Source organism: Nilaparvata lugens, chromosome 5, assembly GCF_014356525.2.
Source record: "Nilaparvata lugens isolate BPH chromosome 5, ASM1435652v1, whole genome shotgun sequence".
NCBI classification, from domain to species: Eukaryota; Metazoa; Arthropoda; class Insecta; order Hemiptera; family Delphacidae; genus Nilaparvata; species Nilaparvata lugens.
The window spans coordinates 45817857-45841803 of record NC_052508.1 but is presented as its reverse complement, the minus strand read 5'-3'; the positions used below and the strand labels follow the sequence as shown (position 1 = coordinate 45841803).

The following is a 23947-nucleotide window of genomic DNA, read 5'->3' as shown; positions in this document are numbered from 1 at the left end:
TTGAAAATTCTTGATAAAAGGGGACAATATGGTACAACCCATCTATTATCAATTTCAATATTCGAATGTTTCATTTGTATTCGTGCTGTGTAACCTCCATCTTCTGGTTTTTGATGCTTGTACAATGGATATCAATCTTTACCAGTTTTTGTCTCCTTCAAGAAGTCCTTAGGGTACCTTTTGGTGCACTTGCCATCTTTCATGCATGGTGAATTAGGATTGATTGCTCCACAAGGACCATGAATCATCTGAGTTGTTACACATGTGTAGAGCTGTTGATCTTCTTCAACATTTGGTATTTCAGCACTAATGAACTGGTCTACTGGTAATGAAAAAATTGTATCATGGATACTAATCCAATCATTACCCATACTTAATTCTAAATAGTATGTTTGCCTTTTCGGTCTCAAAATTTCATAGTTTTTTCAAAGATTGTAATTTTCCAACTTTTTGTAATTAATTTAATTCACTTTAGAAGTATTTTTTTAAATTTAAAAATTATTGTAAATTGACTGTGTAATTGAAGAATTTTGAGGTGACACATAACCTAGCTACATTTGGACTGTTGTATAAATTAGAATTGGAACAGTTTTGGGCGTGAACCTGTGGTACTTTTCTGTAAGTTGTGTAATTCTCAATGCTTGAATAAATAAATAAATACTCTATCCACATGCAGTGCTTCTTGAAGCCATATAAAAAAACGTATTATGTGAGCATATGGAAGACCTCGCTTCTGCCACTCCACAGTATACATGTGGCAATGGACATCACCAAAAATATCAGCTATTATTATTAGATTCATTAGATTTTTCAACTTCTCATGAAAAACTCTTGCCAAGAGGTCATGCCTATCCTGAGGTCTTTGCCCAACAAATAGCTCATTGTTAATCTCCAACCAATTTGGGTTACATGTAAATGTTATGGACAAATGAGGGCGCCCATTGGTCCTTACATATGTCATGGCATCCTGTGTTCTCTCATGCAAGCTAAATAATGCGTTCAGTAATATTTCTTTTTAAAAAGAAATCTTTATTTTTACAAAACACAAAATTTGGAATAAAACAATTTAAACAAGTGAATTTTGATAAAGTGAGTACCTCTCGCTTCGATGTTGTAAGCAGGACTGACGCTCGATGCGTGAGAAAGCTGGCTCCAACAGTTCCAGGAGAGTTCTAAGAAGTTGTATTGAAACTGCTGACTGCTGTAGGTTCTCACAATGTAACTCCTCCCTCCCTAAAGAGAACTTCGGGGGTTGGTAGCGAAGTTCTTGAAGAAGGTTGCTGTCCTCTTTTGGAGATTCTTTTGTACACGGTGAAAATCACGCAAAGAACAATCACAATGTACAAAATGGTTGTGAAAACATTGATGTCGGTGGTTAAATATGATTTTCGGATGACTGGAGACACTTGAATGTTTTTAAATTGGTTAAAGTTGTCTAAATTTTTCAAATGAATTTGGAAATCTGGAATTTGATGATCTTGAAGTTCTAATTGGATGTTTTCTAGAAATTTTGGATGTCCTCTCGTTTGGGAAGAGTGGAACAGAGGTTTTCCTCGATAGTAAATTTTTCCTTCGGCTGTATTGATGAAATAAATTCCTTGAAGTGTTGTCACAGTAGTTTCGGTTTTCGTTTCTATGTGGAAGGTCTCCAATTTTGGTAAGACTGCCAAATATTGTTGTATTTCGGGAATCCATTTGATGAGGTTCTCTTCAATTTGGACGGCGGTGAATTTACAGTTGTCAGTGGAACCAGTAGATATGATAGCCGCTTCACATTGCAGTTGTTGATGGGAGATGGCTTCGGATGAGCACAGATAGCATTCGTTATCTCCTATCAATCTACATTCTTTATACAATCCTTCAATTTTTAAAGTATTAGAACTATCAGAAGATTTCAATAAATATTTGTTTTGTGGAAGTATTGTTACAAAATTTGATTCTACTCTACTTGGAATTGGTAATAATTCAAAAAGATCGAAAATTACTTCTTCTACAATCGGAAATTCGAGAAAATAAATGATTTCGTTCTTAATTAGCTTACAATCTACATTAATCAATTTTTCTATTTCTAACATCTTATTATACTTAATTTCCAATGGGAATTTCTTGTCATAGAATTTTGAAATTTTCACAAGTTCATTGAACAATTCTTTAGTAGACATTATACTAGGGTGCAGAACGCCTATTTTACAAGATGCAATAGAATTTTCAATGTCATGAACTACGTCTAATAAAATATTATAAGCTATAAGTAATTGATTCAAAATATCTTTAATTTTTTCTAATTCTATGAAATCGTTTAAATCATCATTAATTATCAAAAATTTCTCTTTCAATTCATTGAAGTTTTGGTTCACAAGTTTAATTGTTTCGTTGAATTCTACAATAATGTTTTGACTGATTGAATAATGGTTTGAAATTTGATTGGCTAAATTATCTTGATTATTATACAGTTCGAGAATCAACTTATCGTATTTTTGTTCGTCATATGCGTCCAAATTACCAGTGATAAATTTTAAAACAGATCCAAGACTATTTATTAAACCTCTTTTATTGCGTTTGACGTTTTCATTGTAAAACAAAATCATTTCCAATTTTTCTTCAATAACAGACTTTGTATGGTTGATGAATTTCAAATAGTTGATTGCATCTCTTAATTTACTACTGTTTTCTGTAACGAAATCGGTTTTTGAACTTATACTAATATTTTTCCAAAAATAGTGAGATACTTATCATAGTAATTATTCAAATTTTCAATTTCTGAATACATTGATTTCAGATCATAATTATGTACAAAAACGTGCGAGTTATATACAAGTTTGGCTTTGCCAAGGTTAATTGGTACAATTCCAGAATTAATAGTAACATTCTTAATGTCTATTGCTGTTCCTGATCTTGCTGCGTACAGGATGAAGAGGGACCTGGAAAAGGATTGTCATTGTCAATAGTCAGTTGAGTCACTGTCTTAGGTTTTTCAATGTCATTAGTTTTGATGATTTTTCTAGGTCTTTTAATTTTGGAAAGGTGTATTTTAGATTTTGTGTTATGGTGTCTCGGTACGATTTTAGCTGTTTTAAGGTCTCTGTTCACAGATTCGATTTTCTCTTTGTTATATTTGTTTTTTGTCTTACTCTGTTTCTGCATATTTTTAACGTAGATATCGGATGGAATTTCAGGCAATGGTTCTCTATTCTCGTTCACTTTCTCGATAACCTTTTCTTTAATTGCTTGATTCGTTTCTCTAATGTGTTCATAGAGCTTTTTGGTTTTTTCTCTGTGTTGATTGACATAGTCGTTCATCATCTGTTTGCCAATGTCAATGTCAAATAAAGCATTTGCGTTTATGTGTCCGTTCAGAATTTCAAATGGAGTTAGTTTTGTTACAGAGTGAATACTATTATTGTACGCTAAAATTGCATGTTTCACTTTTCTCTCGATAGAATCGTCTTTGAATTGAGTTGATTATTAAGGAGTCTAATATGCTCGACAAGGGTTGAATGCAATCTTTCACACATGCCGTTTGACTGGGGATGCTGTGTGCTGATAAAGTGAATCTTTATCTTATGAAGTGCCATCAATTCTTTCACCACATTATTAGTGAACTCTGTGCCATTATCTGAAACTATACTTTCTGGAACACCGTGATGACTGAAGAAATCCAGTAGTTTATCAACTATTTCAATTCCTTGTGCACTAGTAAGTGGATAGGCTTGTGCATAACGTGAAAAACTATCTATTATCGTCAAAAATTTTCTTTTGTCAAAAGTAATGCTATCGATATGAATAGTTTGAAGTGGTTTTGAAGCAGTGGGGGTAAGATTCATTTCCAAGTTCAAGGGTACTCTTTCGTATTTTGTTTTTAAGCAAATGTCGCATCTATTGATGAAATTTTGAATTCTGTTTCGAGTATTTGGCCAGTAGTACTTTCTTTTAATTTGCTCATAAGTTTCTTGAATGCCACGATGATTATTCTTTCCGACATGATAGTTATCGATTATCTCTTTTATCTCTTCCTCGTTTGTGACATCAATCAGTTTTTTCGTACAACGTACTAGTTTGAGTTGTGTATTTTTGAAATAAGTTGCAATTACTACAGTGAATCTTTCGTAGAAATCATTTTCAAAGTATAGACAATATTTTACATTCGGAACTAGATATTCTTTTACAAATTCTACTACATCTTTCTCAAAATTATTCTCGGAAATTTCTACAATAATTCGGCACTTGTTTTCAAATAGTTTTTGTATTTTCACTTTTCGTGGATTGTATTTCACTAGATTTAGTAATATTTGATTTTTAGCAAAGTTTACTGGTTCGTCAAGAGTTTGAATTCCAATCATTTCATTACCGTAATAGTCTGAATGCACTGTTTGATCGTCAGAGTCATGTTGTTCTTCTCGAATGTCAAGGTTGTTGTCACGTACATCATTGTCGTCTACATTTCCTATCATAGATTGATCGTCAAGTTCAGAAAAATGCATTTCAATAGCTTCGTTTATTATCTTATCTACTTCTTCACCTGTGTTTTGTCTTGAAGGACCTGGAATAACATCATTATTATTCAATTGGATCCTAGATAGAGCATCAGCGTTTTGATTCAAAATTCCTTTTTTATAACAAATCTCGTAATCGTATTCTTCTAGTTTCAATCTCCAGCGGAGAAGTTTGGAATTTGGTTCTTTTATTGAGAATAGCCACTGCAATGGTTTGTGATCAGTATAAATTTTGAATTTTTGGCCGTACAAGTAAGGACGAAAGTATTTGGTTGCCCAAACTATCGCTAATAATTCTTTTTCTATTGCCGAATATCTGGTTTCGCTTTCGTTCAGGGTTCTACTAGCATAAGCTATAGGTAAATCAGCACCATTTTTCTTCTGACTCAGGATAGCTCCTACTGATACGTTACTAGCGTCTGTTGTTAATAAAAATTCGGATGAAAAATCAGGATATTGTAAAATTGGGTCATTACACAAAAGGGTTTTGCAATATTCAAAGCATTTCACATAATCTTCATCTTCAACATTAATTTTGGTTCCTTTCTTTAGGCGTTTTGTTAGTGGTTTGGTTACATCTGCGAAATTTTTTATGAATCTTCTGTAATAGCCTAACAGTCCTAGAAATCCTTTGATTTCTTTAGTAGTTTTTGGAATAGGAAATTGTTGTATTGCTTTTATCTTTTCTGGGTTTGGTTTTACTCCTTCTGGTGTGACTATGTGTCCTAGATAAGCTACTTCTTTTCTTAAAAACTCTGTTTTGTCTGGCTGAATTTTGAAGTTAGCATTCGTAATCTATCAAATACTTCTCTCAATCTTTGGATGTGTTCTTGGAGACTGGTAGAATAGATTATTATATCATCTAAATAGACAAGACATTTTTCGTTCTGAATACCTCTCAAGATATTGTTAAGTACTCTTTGAAATGTAGGTGGGCTGTTTTTTAATCCAAAAGGCATTCTTAGAAATTCATAGTGACCTGTATCTGTGGAAAAAGCTGTTTTCTCAATACTATCGGGATGCATTTGAATCTGGTGGAAACCACTTGCCAAATCAAGAGTTGTAAAATATTGACATCTTCCTAATTTATCCAGGATTTCAGCAATATTTGGCAATGGGAATCTATCATCAATAGTTTTAGCATTTACTCCTCTAAAATCTATCACAATTCTGTATTTTTGTTTTCCGGATGCATCACGTTTTTTGGGTATAATCCAAATTGGTGAGTTCCACGCTGAATGACTGGGTCTAATAATTTTTTGATCTAGCATTTCTTGGATTTGTCTATCAACTTCTGCTTTGTAAACAACAGGATATCGATAATTTCTTGAATAAACTGGAATTTCATCGGTTGTTCTGATAACATGTTTGACCTGATTTGTGAATGTCAATTTATTTCCGTCTACATGAAAAATGTCTGCATACTCTTTTATCAGTTCTAATATTGCTTCTTTTTCTTCGGAATTCATGTGTTCGGTTCTAATTGTTGAAAGATCTAATCTAGTTTGGTCAACTTCAAAATTATTCAAGTTATTACTGTTTGGAGATGAGGTGGATTTTGAATGAGGGACTAGTTCATAGTTTTCCAAATTTTCAACTTCAAAAGGTCGTGTGATTGTCAATTTTTTATCTTCCGTAAATGAATTTGTAATTAGACAGATTGCTTTATTGTTTTCAACTTTTAGGATAGATTGTGGAATTTCTAGTCCAGAGAGATTTTGGTATTTGAGAAAGCATTCTCCGTTTGACACGTTTTTTATCGGAATTGATATTGTTTTCTGACTACGTGCTTCAATCAAGTAAGTCCACAGTTGACGAGGTTTATTGACTTTAGAAGGTTCATTGTGTTGCAAAGTTGTATTGTAATACAGTATTGGTACTTGTTTGTTGTTTCCATAGTAAAGTTTGTTACTAATGTAATCCAATCTTACTCTCAATTGCTTTATAGCATCCATTCCTAACAAGAGATCGAAATCTTTATGAAAATCAAATACGAAAAAATCAAATTTTCTTCCTAGGAATGGTATTTTAGCACTGAATTTTTCTTTTGATTTACCATGGGCTGTAGTAACTTCAAATGGTGTTGGTTTCAAGGAATCTTTAAAACCTTCATGTGCAATTACCTTTTTTATAAAGGATTGCGTACTTCCGGGATCAATCAGTACTCGAAAGTTCGTTTGTGGGTCTAGAAAGTAAGAGAGTTCGTTATCTTTTGTTTGCAAGTTCATAATTGAAAATTTGTTCCGAGGCTCGTTTCTCCTAAAAAATGATTTTGTTCTGTTTGGTCGGAAGTCATTTGATTATTGTAATCATCATTCAATTCCAAGTTTTCAAAATTGTTCATGAGATTTCCAGTCATTTCGGGGTAATTGAACGGTTCATTTGAGAAATTGTCAGTCAAGAGTTCGTTTCTGTTAGTATTGAGTAATTCGTCATTGTTTGTAGCGAATTCGGTTGTCAGTTGATTGAATCTGGGGTTCTTTTTCGGGGGTTCAAGTTCAGTGTTTCTGGTTGAAATACTCATTGGAGTTGGTTGCGATTGCATTTGTGGTCTGTGTTGTTGACCGAAAAATTGCCTTTGAAACATTGGTCTCTGTTGGTTCATTGAACTGAAGTTGCGAAATTGTTGATTTTGATGTGTAATCATTGGTCTTTGTTGTGATTGGTTTTGGAAGTTCGGATAAGTCTTGTTTTGGGGAAAGTTTTGCATTGGTCTAGTATGAGGAAAGTGTTGGATTTGTTTAGTCAGAGGAAGTTGTTGGAATGGTTGTGAGATTGGTCTCTTATTGAGATTGAAATTATAATTACTATTTCTGTTTTTGTACTGCATTTCGTTTGTGATCATACTCAAAGCTTCACTTAGACTTGAAGGGTTTTTTGTTCTCATCAGTGATCCTATAGGTTCATTCAGACCTCTCAAAAATACCCTAAGGGCAAGCTGCTTTGCGTATTCGCATAGAATAGTTGAGTTTGCTGCCATCTTCGTAAGGAAATATGCAAGTTGTAAGTTGAGAATCTTTTGAATTCTCTCGTGAAAATGAAAAGGGCTTTCGCTACTTTCTTGTTTCAATTCTGTCATTTCAATATTCAACGTGAAACAATCACGTTTGTCAAGATAGCCGTCGAGAAGTACTCTTCTCACTTCAGGCCAAGCATAAGTGTTTCCACTGGTTACAAGTTCTAAAGCTCTACCTTTGAGTCTAGAAATAATAGTGGAAAATAGATATTCATTTTGAAAATCATCGGGATTCGATTGTACAAAAAACTTAGCAACTACTTTATCGCAAATCGATACAAATCTGTTTAATAATAATGGCTCTCCAGAGAATTCTGGTATCATATCCAGGAATTCTTTTCTTAAAACAGGGGTAGCAGCAGAGGGTGCTGTATCTACTGATTGATTAGGCATTCTGAAATATTTAAATGTTTCGAGAATAACCAAACTAAAATATTACAATATTAAAACTTAAAATTAAGACTTACACTAAAACGAATGCTATGCTCATCTCTTCTGATGTCCTTTCAGCGTTGATGATGCACGTTCGATGAAGAAGATTTGGTGATGATGATATCGAAGTTTGATATCCACTGCACTTCACAATGTTGGTGTTTCGCAGCTTGATAATTCACCACACTTTTCGGATGTCGCGAACGCGAGGTCCTTATATTACAAACGATCGTTAACAGTTTAAAAACTGAAGATTATGTTCATTAATCCCGATCGTCCTACCGACTGCGCCAGCTAAATAATGCGTTCAGTAAGATTTCTTTTTAAAAAGAAATCTTTATTTTTACAAAACACAAAATTTGGAATAAAACAATCTTCTGCTTTTTATCTGGTTGTACCAAATGAAGTAATTCGAAAACAATTGTTGTATTTTCTAATGATTTTCTTGAAGTGCTTAGATTCTGCAGTGTCATCTTCCAACAATTCAATCTACGCAAGGGTTCTGGAGGAGTATTTAAAGGGTACAAATGTATCTTTCCACCACTGCAGCACATTCCATTTGTTTCCCCCTTCCATTTTTTTTGCTTCACAAAAACTGTAATGTAACCATAGCAGAACCAATGTTGCAAGCTGGGTCTAAATTATAATCAATACTTGGTTGATAAGAGAAAGCTGAATCTCTTTTATTCATCCCAATCTGCCTCCTTGAATTCCTTGCAGTATCTCTTCTACGTTCAAGTCTTTCCACACATACAAAATTCATCTCGAATGAATGCAATCTTGCCATTCTGATTCTATTTGTTTGTCTCCTCATCTTGCTGTTGAGGAGTCTCAACCGCTCTTAAATTCTGCATTCTTAACTGGCTAGATCGTCTTCTCTCTTCTTGCTGTTGAGGGGTCTCAGCAGCTCTTAAATTTGCCATTCTAATTCTACTGGCATTTCTACTTTCTTCTAGGCTTTGAAAAGTCCCAGCATCCCTTGAATTGTCCAATAGTGAACATTAGAATGATCTCCTTCTTGATGTTCTCCAGGTACTCCAGTAGCATTACTATTTTCAGTTCCTGTTGAGTATATTTGTCCTTGATGTGCTGTAGCAAGCATTCCTGTAGATCTCTCTTCAGTAATAAGATTTTCATCTTCACTGACCTCTTCAATTTGGTTCTGTCTTCGCACTCTTTCATTGTTTCTATTGGTACAATTTCTATTCCGGAGACATATTTTTTTCTTGGAGGAAGCGGCATCTTCTCATTTTGTACATGCAAAGACATAAAACAGTACCCAATCATGTAATAGAAATCATGCAGTGAAAATCATGCTACGAGATTTGAATAGAATAGCATGAAGAGATTCATTTCTTCAAACAACCTATTAATTTAATTTATTACAATTCTTCAAAAAACCTATTAATCTTAATTTATTACAATAAATATTCCCATTTATGAATCAAATTCCTGGAAATATTCAATTAAAACCTAACAATCTTCTCAGTTGATGGAGAAGGGTACATTATTGAACAGAGGAAGCTTCAACCACATGCAATATTGCAATATTTTTAGCTACTTGTATTGTTGTATTTTCAGTTTGTTCAAGGTTACTAAAACCTTGATTATCGGTTTTGTACAGGACCAGTGCATGGCAGGAATGGTAGATAGATCAGATAATCAGGGGAGAATGAATAATTAAGCCATTTATAGGGATATAAACAATGTATTAGGCCAAATATTGCAGCCTACTGTAAATTGATGTATGTACCCTTTACATGCATAATAAAGAATGTAAAAAGAACATATTCAAATTATGCTTAGGCTATTTATATACTTTTTAGAATTGAGAAATGTGAGTGATAAAATTAAAAATAAACATAGTCCACATGGTTAGATGAACCGAGGTTGGATAATTGTGATGCTATAATTATAATGGCATTTCCTGCAATATTATAACTCTATATTTTGTTCTTTGTCATTTTCTTAATCTTCTATTAATCATTGTCTCATTTTTAGATTCTCATCACCATTGAAGAATGATAATAAAAATTTCCTCAGTTCAATTTAACTGAAATCGTATTGACTTCTATCTAAATTCGGGTCTTTCTCTTCAATAATTTCTTTTTGGGTACTGAACCTTAAAATTATGGCTTAATTTTTTCCCATAAAAATTAATAATAATTATGTTCTAATCTTCAATAGAAACAAAACCTGTAAATGCGCTAGAGATAATACCATAAGTTGAGCTGTAACATTTTAATAACTTACTGGAAATGTAATAATGCTGATAACAAAATATCAGTTTTTGAAAAGATAGTAGAAAAATGGAACTATAGCAAGCCTACTACATAATTATGAACAATGACAATCCATGAGACAATACTAAAGATTTTTTTGAAATATTAACTACCATACCTATTAATAATTAATTAACTTGTTTGCAAAATTTTACATAAAAAAATTATTTGATAAAATCCAAATTCAAACATAATGAAAACAACTTCCTTCAACAAATAATTTATAATAATACGTTTCGAGGGAAAAAATTAAGAACAAAAAAATTGAAACTTCCTTGGGACTCAAACCAAGTATCTTTCGCTTTGGAGCCGAGCGCTTTACCAATATGCCACAACTGCTGTTGGAATGGATTGTCTTGTAACAACGTTATAACCTCCATCACAACATTATCCTTACTCTTACTCGAAAAGGTTGTGTCATCCCGTAGCCTACCTATCTTTTCAGTGATAGAGTGAAAATAAATGTGGCATATTTCATTTAAAAAAGATTTAATTCGTTTCTCTCTGATAATTCATAACGATATCCATTAATTTTTGCATCTATTTATGAAATGATACAAATAAATTGCAGAAAAAGCCAGCAATATTCAAATATGCTGTTAAATTTTGACCTGTGATTGAATTCACCCCCAAAATTTCTTTTCTTTTCTTTTCTTATTTCTTTTTCTCATTGTATTATTATTATTATTCTGATTTCACTTTGGTTTGTTAATTTTGTATAATGGAAGCAAAATGGATCTTTGTTGATCTGTTGCTTCCACACATTATTGTAAATAAATAAATAAATAAATAAAATAGCTAGAAAATGATTATTTATAGCACTTTGTTCAAAATAATCCAACACGTATTATTTAAAAATGTTATCACAATAATTGCTATAAGCTGCCAGCATTTGTATCAAAACTCCGGTATCGAAACATGAGCTTGTATTGAAATACATTGTTACCAGCGTATCAATTTCTCTATGAGCTTCCTTTATACAAACACATCTACAACAATGTAGATATGCCGTATGATGTTCCATGAATCAAATTTCAACATTAATTCTGAAAAATCTAGAAGGAAAATTGAAATTTGGGCTTCGAGGTGCACGCTTTTGATATTTTTAGAATCTATGTGCAAAATTTGGAGATCTATATCATTACCGGTATGCAATCCACAAGTTGACATGTTTTGATGCGAACAAACACAACCCTACTCTCTCTTATTATATAGAATACAGTACTGTATTTACGTTTTCAAAAATTTTCTCTCTGCATTCATAATAATATACACCCAGTGACATTATTTAAAATTAAGTTTTCAAGTTAGCTAACACCGCCCACCGAAAATGGCGATATAACATACAAGAAAGATTGGAAAAATACATCATAGCTGAGATGCAGCAACGCAAAAAAGTACATTGGCAAGATGCAATACAAAAAAGACTGCATTGATAATACCCACTCAGTGACATAGGAAGGTATTAGTTTGAGAACGCCCAACGAAAATTGTGAAGGACTGTAATAATATACGAACAAGATTGGCAAAATAAAACAGAGCTACAACACAGACATATGGAGCAATCCAGTGAAAGTATACACTGGCAAGGTGAAGTGATGCATGTAACGTAAGTGAACAGAGATCGAGGAACTAGTAGGACAATCATCATTGCAGGTGTAACAGGAGATTCAATACAAACTGTCAGAATTCCTTATGAATAACATCAAAGCTTCCCATTCAAGGAATGCTGACAGAGCAGACAGAGTTGTCTCCCGGCTATCACGTCAGATCACGTGACTCACTGCACGACCTCGCCCTTACTGCAACTATACTAACATTCACTACAAACTGTCAGCTTTCCTTTTATATAACTATCAATGCATCGCATTCAACCAATGCTGACAGACTGGAGTGGATCTAACTTTAAAACGAAGTCGACTAAATAGTAAATACTGCAAGCAGAGTTCTATTATTGTGAGGTGATACCCCCAGGCTTGGGCTTCTAAATAGCCTTCAATTCTATCATAAGCACCCCTCTTTTACAGGCTGAACGAGTGTCTGAGTCTGCTACTGACTGACCATACACTTTAATTACATGTTTCATTGAATGTTAAACTCCTGATACAGAAAAGAAAAACAAGGAGCTTACAACACAATTGACCTTGTGCACTTAGTCATCAGCAATTATTGCAACCTTCACTTTTGTAGATGTCAATGAGTAACAAAAATAGATAATGTAGAATAAATTTTGTGAAAAATGTAATTCAATTTTGCCAAACTATTTTTGGTGGTGATGATTCCTACATCATCAATATTTTGAGCTTGCAAATGGTTAATGACAGGGATCATAAAGGGAGATACACATAGCTTACCTTTGTCTCGAGTTTAGTTTCATGAACGAAATTAACACCAAGAATGAAACTCACCTAAAAAAAACAGGAATCTTTTTAACATTTCCATAAAAAATAGAATATTTTGAAAATAATAACTTCACTGTTACAGACTAAACACTCACTCAGAGGTTTAAAACAAACGTAAAAAATCTTTCAATAGTACAGATATATCCAAAGAAAATGGCAATTCAATTGCGCTGTGATTCTGTTTTCATACTATACTTCAATGCAAATTTTCCTTATCGGCTCTAATCGGAGAATATAGAATGTAATATTACATTCTATACTCTATGGTTCTAATACGCAATACACCATACATGCCATTTAACTTCTCATTGGAGAATCGGTCAAAAAATAACCTAAGATAATAAGATTGTGTATTTTTGAGTTGAACTTGTATCTCATTCATTTCGATTACTTCATGACACTAAATAGCTTCCTTATGACGCCATATTTTGCATCGACCATTTAGGCCACAGATGGGTGTGCCCTTCCAACACAGCTTGCTTGAGTTTGGTCAACGATGTACCGTTGTAGATCCCTAAAATTACATTCAAATTTAAATCCACCAATAAAATTTGAAGGAATTATTCAGACTGAAAGAATTAATCTGTATCAGTTCGCTTTTACAGTGAAGAAGATTGAAAGATAAATTTGAAAATAAGGAAAGTTTTCCATTCGATTTCAAAGTATCATTTCTCTGTGTGGCTACAATGCAACAATAATCCATAGTCACTTCCAATAAAAATCTGATACAGTAAGGTTTTCCAGGTTCAAGAGCTCCCATAAATGAGAACAATTAAAGACTTGTGTTGCAAGTTGAACGAATGCACACGCGATTCAAGAGAAATTATAGTAATCTGGCAAGTGACGAAAATGAAAGCAGCCTTGCAGGCAACCAAACAAACATGCCCATGCCAAGACAAGTCCGGCCACAACTCAACCATTATCATCCGAGTCACATCCGACTAGTATTTGTAACAACACCAATTCTGGTGAAAAATATGGGTGTTCTTCATTTACAAACCAATGATGATGATGACACAAGTGCAGTCTACAAAACAACATTGAAAATGCAACATTTTATAGGATTATGTAATGCAAATTTTTTCAGCACGTTTTCCACTCCCACCTATTGCAGGATTGCAGCGCTTCTTCAACTATTAGTTATCACTACTACTTCGAATTCGAAGCAAGCTCTAATAATATACCTCGCCTAAAATATTAAGCCCCAAAACATAACACTATACTTCATTGCTTTACATTTTACAACGTGATTAAATTCAAATATTCATTCGCGAAGAAAAAAATGAATAGAAGAGAGATTCGCAAGCCATCGTGGGTCATCTTTTTGGAACAATATTTTTTCCAGGAATAATAGTTTCCAGTATTGAAATAATGTTATTGGAAACGATCATGCTGAGATGACCACATTTAGCTGATAAAAGTGTATTAGTTCTGCTTCGCCAAGCAAGATTCTGGTGTAGAATCTTAATATAACCAGATAATACGGAAATATATATACAATAATAAGTTTACACGAGAATACTGTAAGCACAGAATAGAATAACATATTCTATTCTGTTCCATTATGATATCAATAACATTATTATCCAGTATTCCTTCAATTTTATAGCAAGGAAAAAATAAATAGAGAGTGAGAGATTTGGATATTCGACCTGGATGGAAGTGTTTGGTAAGAACAAGTTGAATAATCTGTATGTTATCATATTACAGGCATTTGAATATTCAAACCGTCTTGAACTGCTATTTGTGTTTTCATAGCTATTGTATGTTAATAAATTCTAATTGCATTCGAGGCTGACAATTATCAGTCGGATTCAAAGTTCACTCACATTATGCTCCAAGCATACGATTGAAACATTTGACATTGTTTTTGTATGTGGAAGAGTTAGGGGTAAGTGGAATAACTGAACTATTTGAAATTTTAGCAAGAATCCTTGAAAAGATACGAAGTATAGACGGTTATACACACTTGATACATACAAACATAAATTGTAGAATAAAACAACTCGATACGTGACGACTAGAGTACACATTTCAAGGTGGTACATAATACAGAAGCGCACTGTGACAGTTAGATTGTTGAGTAGGAGCTGAATAATTTGAAAAAAGGGACCATGAGCTGTTTATGGGAGAGAAGAGATGAAACATTTAGGAAAAACTAGTTATGAATCTTGTGAGAGGATGCTGCCAACATTTCCATGTGGAGATCATACTTTGAAACGTGAGAGAAAATTGGAAAGTTGCATAGCGTATCTAAATTGAGAATTTTCAAAAATAAGTAATGAATATTTTATTGTCAGTTTCCTGTTGAAACGCATAGAGAAGAAGAGGTACTACTATACAAATACAGAAATACCGATTCCATTGTATTGGCAAAGGAGACCATGAGTAATGCCTAGACCAGATAATTAATTTATATGAATATAATTCAACAATAAAAGAGTACTATATATCTTCAGATAAACAAAATAATACATTGATTGTTCTACAAGTCTTAGAGGAAGTGAAATTTACAAATATATCTACTTTCATAAGTAGTATACAAATTAGAACTTGACTGGCACGACTGCTGATTTCGAAACTAATATCATTTGCAGTAAAAACGAAAAGCACAACAATATTCTTGAACAACTAGCTATATCAGACATTAGAAAACTTTCTAAGCGTCCAATTCAATACGGAATTGAAAAAAACTGGATACACAAACTACTTCGTCTCTTTCATAGCTAGACTGTACAATACGAGTTTCCAGCTCTCATCTGTATTAACAAATTGCTTACGACCAGAAATTCTAGACTTTCTTTAAATTGGAAAATATTTCATACTCTAGGAAATGTCAACTACCGACATGAAAGATGGCTTATTGAAAAGTGAAAAGCTGATAGAACAGCAGCAACTTTGCACCTTCTTTGGGATGAAATAATGGCTGTACATCAGAATGACATATCATAAATTCATAACGTACAAAGGTCCCGTTTCAAAAAACCCATATCAGAGTAGCCTAACTGCAATAGAATACGCTACCTTCGTACTAGACGTTTGAAGTTATTACATAGCACGTCTAGTGTGTAGGTAGCTTATTCCTTATTGCATATAGATGTAAGGCTGTAAGTTTCACAGTCACAGGCACTTCATGCTTCCAGATATTTTTATAATAATTGAAATTCAATGTGATAAACATTCTGAAAAAAATCCTTTGTGATACAATTGATTGAGGAAAATACCAGGGTAAAAAGCTTCTTTGAAAGTACAGTAGTTTCAGCTTAATATTATGCTAAGCAATTCTGGTGAAACTTGACCCATAAGTCATCTAATTTATCTGATTCTCTGATATTGAAAGAAGCTTCCCATCAGAATTTCAGAAATTCACCAAATTATACATTTAAATTGTTCAACTGCTCAAATTTATATTCAAAATGACACTTCAATTACTATGAAGATTGATTTGATTGATTTATTTATTTAATGCCAGGTCTTGAAAAACCTATTGCATTAAATGACATTACAATTATACATTGCGAAATTAAAAAAATAATAATAATAAATTAAAAATATTATTCTAAATATACAAAATAAGAAATAATAAGTAGACTCAGTAAAAGTAATTGAAAAATATAAAGCCAAGACAAAAAAAAGAAAAAACCTCATTCCAAAAAATACCTCAATTGAAAAATATTAAGATATAATGAAAAAGGAAGAACATTATTGTAACAAATTAATAAAGAATAATAATAATAAAAAAGAAGAAGGGAATGCTTTTCTTATATATATCAATGATGGATTCAAACTTACACAAACTACAACGTAAGTGTCGAGAGCTTTTGAGATTAAGATCAACTCAACGTTTTAATAATTTGAAGAAAATTTTTGGTAGAGCTGCATTGCAACATATTGAGATTGATAAACTCACTGGAGTCCTCCTACACATGAAACATACAAGTTTTCCATTCCAGCATCACTCATCCAATAACTTATTTGTTGAGAGGTGAATTTATCACGTTTGAAAATTACACTTTACGTTCCAAGTGGATCAGTGTATTCAATTTAGATTAGATTGGATTTAAATAGAAGAAAATGGGAAATAAAATAATAATAATAAATGCTTAAAGCACACGAATAGCTCACATAATGTAATGGAGCAGTTTGAAGAGAACACAAAGTTGCTATAGCCAATGAAAATGGGATGTTCTCTAGCAGTAGGCCTAGGCGCTAGATTTAATTTTAGAGCAATTCTGAAAACTGAACGAGATACAATGCTAGATACGAACAAGAGAACGTACTCAAAGTAATTTAATTTAAAATCGGACGTACTGTAGAACATCAGAACGACGTCTACGAATCTAGGATAGTGTGTCTTGACCTTTTTTCAGCTCAAGATCCATTAACAAGTCTGTTCACGCCTTTAGCAGTTTCGATAATCGTTTATTAAGACAGACCAGTCGGAAGAAAGATAAAAAACAAAGAAGAAGAAAGAGAAGGTAGCCGACGGTTTGGCACAGGATCGTCGTGCTGATTTGAAACAAGATTAATGGATTTTCAAAACTAGCCAAGCCAAAGTGGACTCTAATGAATTCACTACGTTGAATACTTATAATACCGTACACCAAGAAATTGGTACTGTATTTCATAGAGTACCCCATAACAAAAATATAAAACCAGAGGACTAACAATATTTTATCTCTGTAATAGTAATTATTTATAAAATATCTCTACATTTACCAATGAGCCAAAAATGTATCACTGAATTTGTCTTGGATCTTGAAGAAGAAAGTGAGAGTAGAGAAAAAGTATTGAGATTAGTACGAGATTGAAAGTGTCTGCTCTGAAGACTGAAGATGGAGATCACAGCGAATTACAAGCGGTCGATTACAAAAGAGTAGTAGATTTTTTAAATAACTATTATTATTTTACGGAAAGTGGCATTTTTAGGAATCTGAGAAATAAATGTTCTCAAACTTATGGTGGTACGGTCATAGTGGAAAAATGTCTCCTCCAATTACTCAAACTCCAGCAATACGGAGTTAGCAGCTCTACAGCCTCCCTAGATAGACAAGTAGGCAGTATAGGCTACTGCATTTGATAAAAACGTCTGAACCAGAACGATAACCTTTCTATAACTTCCGTTAAGCAGTCACTCTCACTCGCTCACTCGCTATTCCACTAACGAGGCTATTACTTCTTGGAAGATAGAGGTTCACTAATGAACAGATTTCGAGAATCCTTCTTATCAGGCCCAAAACGACCACGGAAAATGATACAGTACTGTGGTTTGCACATAGAACAGAGAAAGAAAATTATGACTCAACTTGATTAAGACATCCGTTGGATTTGTCACCTACTAGTGGGAGTGTGAATTTCATTTTCACCATGAAATATAAACTGAGAAATGGGAAATCTAAAATTTAATTACTATCAGGAAATTAACAAGCCAGTCTATCGTAGGCATATTCCAAAAAACTTTTAAAAGTACGGTAGAAGTAGTTAGTGAGAATCAATCAACTGACTGAATTCAACTTCATTTGGAGATTGAACTTAGTTTGCTGTAACATTCTAAACATTTCAGAACTATTGTATCCAATTTCAATATTGTATTTGAATAATTTGTCTATTTCGTATATTTGGCAACATATTATTATAACATGTCTGCTCTTGATAAATGAAAACACTGAGAGCAGAGCAAAAAGATTTGTTCCTCTAAACAGGCCTACATTCGGAACACATGATTGTATTGTCCAACATCCCATTCTCATTACTAGTTCTCTAGACATGTAAATTCGTGCGATTGCAACAGAAACAATCCAGCCTGTGATAACACGGTCGCAGTGTACTCTGAGAGGAAGCTCTTTGAGATTGCTTAAACGGGCACTTCCGTCCAATCCGAAACGACGGACCTGTCCGATAGCCGTCAACTGACTCACAGGCTCTTGTTAATGGCATGCTTTGAACCTCTTCACCTCCACCATCTTGAAACTGCTATTCAAATTCAACTGCGACAGCAATACAGCTACATTAAAATCAAACTGATCCTTCAAAGAGTAATCGTCTTCAAGTAGGGGGCGGCTCAGGGCTCACTCGATACACGGCAACCTCATCGATTCAACACACAAAACCTGTCCGTCTCTAAACGATTCAATTAACTACCACTTCTTTTCTACTCGATAAAAGCTTTCTAAATGTTCTCCATCAATCTGGTGTGATTAGTCGATCAGCGGCCAGGCTCGTTTCGATCGCCTTGGCCGTCTAGGACCCTGCGAGTAGGGGAAACTTTCACACGAAATTGTTAATCGAATCATTTTTACCTATTCCAACTGTACCAACCAGTATTGCCTCATAAAACTCCAAAATAAAAAACAGGTAGGATGACCAGCAGAATTTTAATATTTCATCTGTGCATTAAACGTACAATTAGAAGAATAGGATCCAAAACTGAAAAAGGAATTGAGCTTATAGCTTATCAAAGTTGTCTAAAGATGACCATGGACAAACCAAATGATATGTTCTGTCTTTTCTGTGCTATTACTGAAACAGTAACAGCCAGCGCCAAATTTTAACTGGAAACTTATTATTTCATCTACCAATGTAATAGCATTAGTGTCATTTGTATCGTAAATAAATCAATAAATAAAAAACCAGTGATGTGAATATATGTAAATTAAAAAAGTTGTGATCGTATTCTCCTTGGTTGTATGTAGCTCATGCACTTAGGGTTTAAATTTGGAAACCTCTAAACCCTGTACTATTTAGAATTGTATTTAGATGAACTGCGGTATTTTAAAATAATATTCCAAAAATAACCACCAACTTCTATACCTGTGATAAAATGTGAACTTGATCCAAACTTGAACTTTTAGCATTCAATAGACTGATCAATATTGACCTACTAGACACAGCTACTATTTAAAGTGCAGACAACCCGCACATCCAGTGTCACTCACTTGACATCTTTCCATCACTTGAAGTGTCACATCACGTGGGAGGGCCCAGGTGTCGTGGTCGCTACATGAGTTATGTTTATATAAACTGAGTTACTAAGCCATAATGCGGCACGGCACACAGCACTGCGGTACGCCTTCGCAAAACACTCAAATGCTGATGATAATAATTGATTGATATCTGACGTCAAGGAGAGATGACAAAATGCACTCTCAACGACAATGTTGAGTGTATTGTAGTGACGCAATACCACTGTTAGAAATTGAGGCGGGGATTAGAGAATAGGGGAGGATTTGAGGTTGGAATAATTAATATGGTACAAAATGGGGCATTTCACTTCAGTGGAACGTAAGATAGTGTTTTAGAGAGTATAGAGTCTACACAGAATAAGAATAGTATACTAATCCACAGAATGGTTGCAAATGGAATACACTGAATGGTAGGGAATATGCCTACACTGCGTTCTGTAAGGAGATAGCGCTAACAATTGGTTGGGCGCAAATGTCATAGAAAATAATATTGAATAAGATGACTTCAAATTTACCACTACCACTTTTTTATTGGAAAATTGAGGAAATAACATTATTAATCAACATGTTAATCAATCATTAATTAAACCGTATTTGAAAAAAGTTTTTCAATTTTTCAATGAACAAGTGGTTGTGACAATTTAAAGTTGTTTTAGCTAAGGATATGCACTACAATATCACTACTCGTATAAACTTTAAACCCAAATTTACAGAATAATCAATCGAGACAGAGAAATTGCTGAGAATCATTAAACTGAATTATGCAGCCATAGTCAAATTGAAACAGGTTGACCTATGAATGTTCCGAAAAAAAGAATTTTCTTTTCAAAAATTAAAATTTCATTTTACAGATTTTTATAAGGAGTGAAAATGTCGGTACTGTAATATTACTAACAATCTGTAGTTAAACTACTGTAAATATTTGATAAGTTGAACCCAATGTTTTTCACCAGCTAAAGTCGTCTCCATACATGCGTATTTTAATGACCCTTAGGGCCGTTTGCACAGTATAGATTGCTAAACTCGATTAAGTTAATCGAGTTTAAGTTAATCTGAAAGTTTAAACTTGAATCGGTTTTCTCAGTGCATTTACTAATCCAGTTTAAGTTAAACTAGTTTAGCGTTAAGTTGGTAATAGAATGTCGTCGTTTATAATATCAGGAAGGCTTATTTTTACAGGAAATTTGTTATTTGTTTACAAACCATCAGTAAATTGAGGTTATGTAGCTACTATATCCTCGTTCAAAATCCACAGAGCTATAAGCTGTACGGTAATAAAAGTGGAAAGCGATCAAGAAATTCTTCAAAAAGTGATAAAATGCTATATTACTATTAGAAACAAACTTATAATTAGTTGGTATCAAAAACTATATTATATAATGTAAGATAAAACCCTTATTTTGTTATTTAAATCTACTACGGTCTTCCTCGTTTATTAGAAATATCTCAGTTATGTGTTATTAAAAACATGTTTTCTAATCAAAGACCACTGATAAAAATTGTCTTATTTTCTATCAAATGGTTTATTTAATCAAATACTAAATTGGCACTTGCTTTACTCAAGCAAACCCGTTAAAAAATTCCCTATCATCCCAGAAATTTAAATGATTCGTTTTTGCACAATTTTTCTCAATCCAAAATTTCTTAGCAGTCATCTTATCAATCGCATTAAAAACTTCTATCAATTCCTCCATTATAATCATTTTTAGATTCAAATAATGATTCACTATAACTTAAATAATTGTTATCGTCTACAGAAGCATTAAAAACAACCATCGAAAAATAATTTACTATTTGTTTAGCCATCAAATCTTACAGATGACTAGTTAATCCAAATTATTTGTTTTAAACCTCCTGTTTTGGAGGTTTAAACTTTCCCAGAGTTTAAACTCAATACAGAGTTAAAACTGATACTACGCAAACGGAATTTTCGTTTTAACAAAAAAAATCCAGATTTGGTTTAAGCTTTAGCTTAAACTTACACTGTGCAAACGGCTCTTAATGTTATAAAGAAGCTCATTTAATAAATTCAAATCTTGATGAAAAGTTACTTAAAGTGACCAGTCCCGTCCAGGTTACAGGATTATAACCTGAGTTCTTCAAATGTTTAGAAAATTTCGACAAATATTTATTTTTTATCAATTCGAGTTGAAATTCTAGGGCTTTTCATGTCATATACAGTTATTGAACGGGGTACATAGGGTTGGATTGGTTTATTTATAAAAGCAGGATAAGAAAGAATAGCATCATCAACATCGACATCCATGTTGACGGTAGATGACATTCAGTTGACAAGTATTTGCTATTCCCAAAAGGAGCAAGTGCTCGGCAAACCACGCATGTGTGTAGATGTCTGCTCGTTAATCGGCAAATAGCAAGACGAATATTTCGCCGAATGACGCATGTCTGGAGCCGGCTTAAGGGTTCAGGTGTCAACAAATTTCAATCATACATTTATACTATAAAGGTTAAACTATGGACTAAATCAATGCCGTGGTAAACAGTTTCAACAAAATCAAATTCAGAACAAACTAGAATGTTTCTGACAAAAGGTGGCTACTATACTCCTAGCGAAGAATTTTGGCGACATCAATGCATTAAGCTATCATTTGGTATGCGGCAAACATTTGAGCATGAATCATTCTTCATTATTGTCTTCAAATACTTCCTAATTGTTAACGTCCTCAGGTCACAAAAGTGATTAAGAATACAAAATAAATCTCAACGTTATCCGAAAACATCTATTTGTTTATTTGTATAGAGACCATTTAAATCCCATTAAACTTGTACCATCAGTTGAACTAGAATTCTATAAAAGTTGTCCAAAATTAGACCTTGTAACTTAAACCTCAAGGCAATTAGGTGTTATATGGGACACAAATGGGTCAAATCCTAGTTATATCGATTAGTTATCTTAATTATTCTTTCATTTTTGGTGCTATCATTGTTCCGAAAAAAAGAATTTTCTTTTCAAAAATTAAAATTTCATTTTACAGATTTTTATAAGGAGTGAAAATGTCGGTACTGTAATATTACTAACAATCTGTAGTTAAACTACTGTAAATATTTGATAAGTTGAACCCAATGTTTTTCACCAGCTAAAGTCGTCTCCATACATGCGTATTTTAATGACCCTTAGGGCCGTTTGCACAGTATAGATTGCTAAACTCGATTAAGTTAATCGAGTTTAAGTTAATCTGAAAGTTTAAACTTGAATCGGTTTTCTCAGTGCATTTACTAATCCAGTTTAAGTTAAACTAGTTTAGCGTTAAGTTGGTAATAGAATGTCGTCGTTTATAATATCAGGAAGGCTTATTTTTACAGGAAATTTGTTATTTGTTTACAAACCATCAGTAAATTGAGGTTATGTAGCTACTATATCCTCGTTCAAAATCCACAGAGCTATAAGCTGTACGGTAATAAAAGTGGAAAGCGATCAAGAAATTCTTCAAAAAATGATAAAATGCTATATTACTATTAGAAACAAACTTATAATTAGTTGGTATCAAAAAATATATTCTAGAATGTAAGATAAAACCCTTATTTTGTTATTTAAATCTACTACGGTCTTCCTCGTTTATTAGAAATATCTCAGTTATGTGTTATTAAAAACATGTTTTCTAATCAAAGACCACTGATAAAAATTGTCTTATTTTCTATCAAATGGTTTATTTAATCAAATACTAAATTGGCACTTGCTTTACTCAAGCAAACCCGTTAAAAAATTCCCTATCATCCCAGAAATTTAAATGATTCGTTTTTGCCCAATTTTTCTCAATCCAAAATTTCTTAGCAGTCATCTTATCAATCGCATTAAAAACTTCTATCAATTCCTCCATTATAATCATTTTTACATTCAAATAATGATTCACTATAACTTAAATAATTGTTATCGTCTACAGAAGCAACCAATTATTAAAAACAACCATCGAAAAATAATTTACTATTTGTTTAGCCATCAAATCTTACAGATGACTAGTTAATCCAAATTATTTGTTTTAAACCTCCTGTTTTGGAGGTTTAAACTTTCCCAGAGTTTAAACTCAATACAGAGTTAAAACTGATACTACGCAAACGGAATTTTCGTTTTAACCAAAAAAATCCAGATTTGGTTTAAGCTTTAGCTTAAACTTACACTGTGCAAACGGCCCTTAATGTTATAAAGAAGCTCATTTAATAAATTCAAATCTTGATGAAAAGTTACTTAAAGTGACCAGTCCCGTCCAGGTTACAGGATTATAACCTGAGTTCTTCAAATGTTTAGAAAATTTCGACAAATATTTATTTTTTATCAATTCGAGTTGAAATTCTAGGGCTTTTCATGTCATATACAATTATTGAACGGGGTACATAGGGTTGG

The 23947-nt window shown here is 33.1% G+C and overlaps 1 protein-coding gene across 6 annotated transcripts in view; it reads right to left on the bottom strand.

Annotated features, from left to right (window-relative positions):
* LOC111047564 (GTPase-activating protein CdGAPr) overlaps positions 1-23947 on the bottom strand; it is a 139109-nt gene that overhangs the window by 94289 nt on the left and 20873 nt on the right. The window contains exon 3 of one of the 6 annotated variants that reach the window (XM_039428438.1): positions 12578-12631. The exons of the other annotated variants lie outside the window; for them this stretch is intronic. Within the exon in view, the coding sequence (XP_039284372.1) occupies positions 12578-12631 (54 nt within the window). The remainder of the gene's footprint in view (positions 1-12577; positions 12632-23947) is intronic. 6 annotated transcript variants of the gene reach the window in all.